General features: G+C 40.7%; 1 protein-coding gene across 1 annotated transcript; it reads right to left on the bottom strand.

The window, feature by feature from the left end:
* Positions 1-2,181: 2,181 nt before the first annotated feature.
* Positions 2,182-5,837, bottom strand: LOC141819094 (NAC domain-containing protein 67-like). Its single transcript, XM_074706462.1, has 4 exons — positions 5,616-5,837; positions 5,244-5,524; positions 4,946-5,155; positions 2,182-2,595 (listed from the first exon to the last, which is right to left on the bottom strand). The coding sequence occupies exons 1-4, from the start codon at positions 5,791-5,793 to the stop codon at positions 2,182-2,184; spliced, it is 1,083 nt and encodes a 360-aa protein (XP_074562563.1). The 5' UTR covers positions 5,794-5,837.
* Positions 5,838-7,100: the final 1,263 nt, after the last annotated feature.

Genomic DNA, 7,100 nt, shown 5'->3' on the forward strand with positions numbered 1-7,100 from the left:
AACAATCCCCAGCGTCTGGGTAGTGAGCATTAAATGCTCAGTGGGTACAGAAAATAATGCATGTAGAGATATCAGAAAGGATAACAAGGACATAATAACCAGGATAATCATGTATAGAAGAAATAAGATATACATGGCAACAGGTATCAACAGAGTATCAAAAGTATCAACTGATCAAACAGGATATCAACTGAGACGATACGAAAAGATCAAACTGTGCAACAAGTATAGATATCAGGTACATGTAAGCATGTATGTAATGTCATCTAAGTGCAACAATCATAGCAAATAAATGCAACAATCCACAAGCATATGAATGAAGTAAGCTATGTAATAACCTACCAACAAATGCATGTAATATGCATCAACCAACGCAATCAAAATATCCGTCACTGTCCGCACTCGTCGTCCCCAGTCACTCTCCCAGAGCTCAGTGAACTGGGGGGCAAGACAGGACATACTGCACAGCTCCGACAACTGGCCACTAAAGATAAGTGGGGAGGGGCAGTGTGGCAGGAGGGCAATGTAGCCAGTCCTGGTCGCACCCAACTGTAGTGCAACCTCTTACCTATGTGGCACCACAACACGGTGCAGGTAAGATCCAACAACAAACAACACCTACAACTACTATGGATGCATGATGATCATCCCAACATGTAATAGCTAATTAATTAGCATGCTCAACAGGAATTTATGAAGGTCAACATATGTCGAGAATACAGTAGGAATACTGGTCTAACAGTGGATAAATAAATCAGGATCAGATAACATGTGTCAATCAACATCTAACACTAGTATCAACAAAGTAACTGACATAATTAGCAAAGGTATCAAATGATAGGAATCAGAGCATCACAAGGTCAACAGAAGTAGCAACAGAATAGCATTAGATCATGTCAAACAACTAGGTCATCAAAGGTCAACTAGGTTAATAGCAGCAACAGGATAGTTATAAGATCAAAGGGTCAACTAGCAAGTAGCAAGCAACAAGTATCACAAGGTATCAACAAGATAAGCATCATCAGTAACAAAAGTATCGACAAGATAGATAAAAGCAACATACAAGAGATCATATTAAGGTTAAAGATAAGTATCAAGCCATGAATCAAGCAACGACTATGATAAGAATAGTAATAAAGTAATCGTGCACTACGAAAGGAGAACCTATGTTGACCAAGCACAGGAGTACCCACCTGAATTAGACGACCGTCAACAACAGAATCCCTAGAAGCACTCAAACTCCGTGTATCTCAGGACCAACAAGTTACAATCCTGTAAATTATATATATGACAACGCTAAATATAATATTCTACTAAATTTACACTAAAGTAAATCCTAAACCAACTAATTCCAACCCATTTAACATAATCCCAAAGTTACACAACTTAACCCCAATTTAATCCACACTAACATGTATATTCAGTTTTAATCAAATTTAACCTTACCTACATAACCTAATTAATTCAACAAAATCAAAAATCAATTAATAACTTAGTTATTTAATTATTTACCTAATTAAATTAATCAACTTAACAACTATTAACCTAACCCAATTACGATTAACACAACTTATCATTTTCCATTGATCTAATTAAATTGATTATTAAATCAATTAATACTTTAACCGAAATTAAACTAACCTAACCTATAACATCCATCAACCTAATCAAACTAACTAGGTTATGCCAAAACTTACAACCAAAACAAATCCTAAATCCAACAGAATCTCACAAACTCTCTTACCAGATTAACCCCATCAACCAATGGAAATCCAACAGTAGCTAAACAAATCCAATCTACCCATTCCATCAAAACTTAACAACAAACAACAGACTTATACAGCATTCAGGAAGCAATTTACCTTGCTAGCAGAACTGAGTTTGGGTCTCCTCCTTCTCCCATGTTGCTGGGTAAACAAATCTCCGACTCCAACCGATGGGGATCGAGAAAACAGAGAACCATCAAGTTTCCACTCTACTGATCAGTCCCAGAAAACCTAACAAATTGAACTCCAAATCCGGTAAATCCTAACCTCAAGGACTCACTAAACTCAAACCTAACTATTCAGATCCTTACCTCAAATCAGAAACCTCGGTTCCAATTTCACTGTTGTGGCCGAACACAAAGGATGGCGGCGCTGGTCGGCAAGGGATCGCAGGGAAGAGGGTTGGCCAGAGCTGCTAGCTGCCGGAGGCGGTGGCTTTGAGCGGCATCTCAACGCGGCGGCACGGCGACAGAGCGGCGACGGTGCTGCGGCAATCGAGGCAGAGCGGCGGCAGGCTCTCCGGACGGCGAAGGGCGGCAATGTCGGCCTGTGCAGCGGCGAAGAGGAGGAAGGTGATGCGAGAACAGGGGGAGAGGTGGCGGCAGTAGCATCGGGACGGCAGCGTGCGGCGGCTATGGTTGTTGACTTCGGGCGGCGGCAGGGCAGCATCAGAGGAGGGAAGAAGGCGGTGACGACGGTTGGCCTTTTCTTCGTGCGTCGGCAGCTCAGGGTGAAGAGGCGGCCTCGGGCGTCGGCGGCGAACACGAGCAGAAGGGGAGAAGGAGAGAAGAGGAGAAGGGGAAATCAGGATTAAAGAAATCGCAATTTCCTGTTTTAACGAGGAGTCACAGTAAATGTGGTTAGTCAGCGCAATATTTAGGTTAAACCAACTTAAAACCTAGGATTTATTATACGACTGAATCGGTTATTGTAGTAAATCAGTTTAAATCTTGGTTCGTTTGGTTTACTAATCGAACGATCTCTGATTTGACTTAAACCAGTTTTTGGATTCATCTTCGCAAGACGAATCTTTTCATTTATTTTATTTTATCAAAACCTCTTCCCGTACGAACCAAACCAACTTGGTTCAGTTTGGTTCGATCTTGGTTCGTTTGGTTCACTACCCAAACGATCTCTGATTTGATCCAATTTGGTTTTGTTGATTTCGTCTTTGCAAGACGAGTTCCATTCTCCAATACTACAAAATTTTCGGTATCTTACATTTTTGTATAAAGGTCGTCCAACAAGTTTTTAAAATTTTTTAACTAAGGTCTTTTGAATTATTTCTAGATATAACAGTTTTTATACCATAGTACTGGATCGTACACCTGAGGAGTGGTGACGTGATGTAGCTCTCGGTCCAAAGCACTGACCACTCACATATTATTGTCGTAGAGCACAGGCCGCGGTAAGTGTTTATCCCGTCTTCCATCGGTGAGGGCTATTAGCCCGTATGTTAGATAACGTATGCGACGATATATTCTGAGGAGGCTGTTATATATATATATATATATATATATATATATATATATATATATATATATATATATATTAGTACACTCTGATGATATTGTCTCCTGTTGTACACTTTTTAATTAATTATATAAATGTTGATATTGTTTATAACGTACATTTGACCATATTAAGATTATACTAGTGATGATACAACTTGTTTAAATAACAAAGATTGATAATACTGGTGATGATAGATAATAATAATATTACCTGATTTAAATAATAATAAATGAAGAGAGTGATAAATAGATATATATACATATATGTATATTATGTACTAATGGAAAACTATACAAGAACTTAAAGTGACAATATGAAATTATGATCCACCCTAATTTCTTGGCTTCTTAATTAGGATTAAATTCATGCACATCTTTTCTGATTATCCACTTAGCCTTTAGCTAACTATCTACATTCTTTGGCTTCCAGATTTGCAGGCACAGATTTAATACTATCTTGGTTCAGTTTCTTTAGAGTTGCTTAGAGACCTGACATGCTGCGTTTCGATTTGGAATATTATACTTGCACATAATTCACCTTAAATTCACGATCCGTGTGGATTGGCTCACGATAAGCTTGGGTTGGTTCACGGATTGAGAAAGTTTTTTAATTTATTTTAAATGTTAAAATTAAAATAAAAAATTTAATGAATTAATGAGTTTGATCCGTCTAAATTACAATTCAAGTTTAAAATTTTGAACTTCATCAATTTAAATTATAATCTAAATTTAAAATTTTTAAAATTTTAAATATTTTTTATTTTTTAACATGTCTGTGGGTTAGCCCGTCTAACCCATGCACAATCCGTCTTGAGTTGGGTTAGATTGAAGATTTTTCAACTCACCAAGTTGGTGGATCAGTCCGTTCCCCTCCGATATATGATAGATTTTTAATGAATTAGTCCACTTCGTTATGAAATGATCCGTTTGACAACTCTATATGTACATATATTTATAATTTTTTGAATATATATAGTCAGTAATACTGAATTTGAAATTTCATGAGAAAGAGACTCTTTGACCATTTTGAACAATTTTTAAAAAATAGAAGATTTTAGGCGCATCGGCCAGTAAATTTTTATACATATAATTTCATTAATTTTCATCCAAAGCAAAAAAATAACTAATCAAATATTCGAGCTATTCGTTTCAATAAACAATCAATCTGCTATGACTTAGTTCTATTTACTAGAATTTGAGACTACAAAGCTCGATTTGAAGAGAAAGGTGGTTGCCCTACATAAAAGTTCGTGGTTGTTTGTTTCATATATCATTAGAAAAGCTGAGATATGAAGCAGTATGACTTAATAATACTCTGATGCTTTTACAAAGTTGTGAATCCCTGGAATAGAAATCAAAAAGATTAGCAATGATGTTTCCAAACCAAGGAAGGAAAGGAAGAACAAATTTTAGCAGAATCGAAGGTGCAAAAAGTTGCAAGTTATAATAATCTTGGTTGGTTGCATCCATCACGGGTACTGGGGCGCTGCAGGTCTTCCAGTTTCAAATCCGTAAACCATTCACTGTCTTCTTTCTGGCTTCTGTGAATCATTTGAAGCGTCTGTGGCAGGTCTTCCAGTCTAAAGTACATGGAAAAGATCATGGGGTTAAAAGGTAAACCATTGAGGCACTGTCTTCTTTCTGGCTTCTGTGAATCATTCTGACCCTACACCAGTGGGCGGTGCTGATAAGATCATTGATATTTGGCAGCACATTATCGTTTTCAACGTCGGATTCTGGTGTTGTTATGAAGCTGTCCGACACTGTGTCGTCCACCGAATCCATGGTCGCTACAGATGACGTCTTCTCTTTGCTCTGCATCTTCTGCCAGGTATTCTTCTTGTTGTACAACCGGCAAAGAACCCAATCATCTAACTGCATGCACGCATCCACAGAATTTCATTCAATCACTAGTTTCGTTATCACATGCAATTCGTAACTACATGATTTGGTGATTGCATACCCTTAAACTTCCTTTGTTGTGGCCGCGTTTGGTATCAGCTAGTCTGTACTCATGCATGATCCAATCTGTCTTCGTTCCTTGCGGTGCCTTCCCAGAGTAAAAGACCAAAGCTTTCTTGATCCCCACGGTCGTGTTGCCGTCCTTGGGCACGACCGGCTTATCCGCCCCGGTTGCCTTCCAGTAGCCTTTCCCGGCGGCCCTATTCGGCCTCGATCCATTCGGGTACTTCCGGTCACGGGGGGTGAAGAAGTACCATTCCTTTTGGCCAAACAACGCCTTGTCTGAAAAGTCATGAAAACATGAGTTGGACGTTCAGAATTAGCTAAGAATCGAGTGTGTGTTCTATCATTTCATGTTGCATTAGTTTTGTACCTGGAAGTTCCCACGGGTCGTACTTGTAAAGATCGACCTCTGCGATGATAGGAGCCGGCAGGTACTGGCCGGCGGCCTTCCGGCAGAGGTAGTGCACGACGAGCTCCTCGTCGGTGGGGTGGAACCTGAACCCTGGTGGCAAGTTGAGCTCGGCTTCAGCGTCTCGTTTCCTCGCCATCTTTCAAGCCAGATGTGCCCTTCGTCGTAAATGGATGCCAAGGCTGAGTAAGCTCTCTGCTCTCTCCCGTCGTCGCTGCAAACCTGCGATCGTTTAGATTGCTATCTATGGCTGCCTGGTAAGATTTATTGGACATGCAATGTGTAATTTTATAGGCGTGGGTCGTGTGTTTTTCAGGTGGGACCGCGTGGTGCCGGCCGCAGGATCCAGGCAGCTTCGTATGTTTTCGTTAGTCAAAGGCGGCTGACTATCTTCCAAATCATGGTCACCGTGGTGGAGACCACCGTGACAGCTCGGATTCCTCGGTGACCTACCTCCATTACGAAAATTACAAAGCAGCCTCGAGGTAATAATCCCTAAACACACTTGAAGTAATTTCTGATGATTTTTTTTTGTGCGATTGATTTAAACTATTTTTTATCGTTTAAATGTGGTACTGATTTAATTTTTTTTATATTTTAAATTAAAGTATAAAAAATTATAATGATTCGTGAATATGTAAATATAAAATTTACTTAAGGTTAAAAATTTTCTTCCCTTTTCTCTGCGGGGGGCACTTTTTTAGCTTCTGAAGTAAAAAGGTGTCGCACTGTCTGTCGTTTAACGGGTGCCTCTTCCCTTTCGCACTTGTTAATCATAGAGGCATGTCGACGAGATATTACACTGACTGTGGATCTATGGACTCGTCTACTGATGGGACGTGGTGGATCAGGTCCATTGAACGTGGGGGAAAAAAGGGTTGATAAATGAAAGGGAGAAGAAATACTGAAACAGATGGTGGGAGACAGAATGTTTCAAGTCACACTACTTACCTTTCCTAGATTTTGAAAAGCCAACCAGCGTTTTCCGAATCGCGAGGGGGGCGCTGCGCTGGCTGTGCCTGCACCAGATCCGCCTGTGCCGGTGCGTTGCATGTGCGCGGGCGCTGTCCTGCTCGCGGGCTCGTGTTTCCACCGCTGGTCTCTTTCTTGGTTGGCACGCAACTGGCCTTCGGCGGCTGCGAGATTTTTACCGATTCAACGGAGGGGGGTTTGGTTGGGCCGGCTGATGAGCGGGCGAGCCATGCGAGTGGGGCCAGTCGGCACCTGAGACTCTGCTGCTGGACTCGAACGCTGTGTTCTGCGGTGCGCGTGTGCGGCGGTGGCAACAGGCTATATTACACGAGTGACGAGGACAGGGAGTTTGGTAAGATAAGCACAATGGCCATTGCTTTTCCTTGACTCGTTATTTCTGTCACGTGTCCGATTCTTCTCTCCCAATTCTTCTAGAGAATTTACTAGATAATAAAGTCAGCATGCTGAGGTGGA

Source organism: Curcuma longa, unplaced genomic scaffold, assembly GCF_044706935.1.
Source record: "Curcuma longa cultivar G26 ecotype Majalengka, Jawa Barat unplaced genomic scaffold, ITB_CL_G26_1.1 contig_27754, whole genome shotgun sequence".
In the NCBI taxonomy this organism is placed as follows: domain Eukaryota; kingdom Viridiplantae; phylum Streptophyta; class Magnoliopsida; order Zingiberales; family Zingiberaceae; genus Curcuma; species Curcuma longa.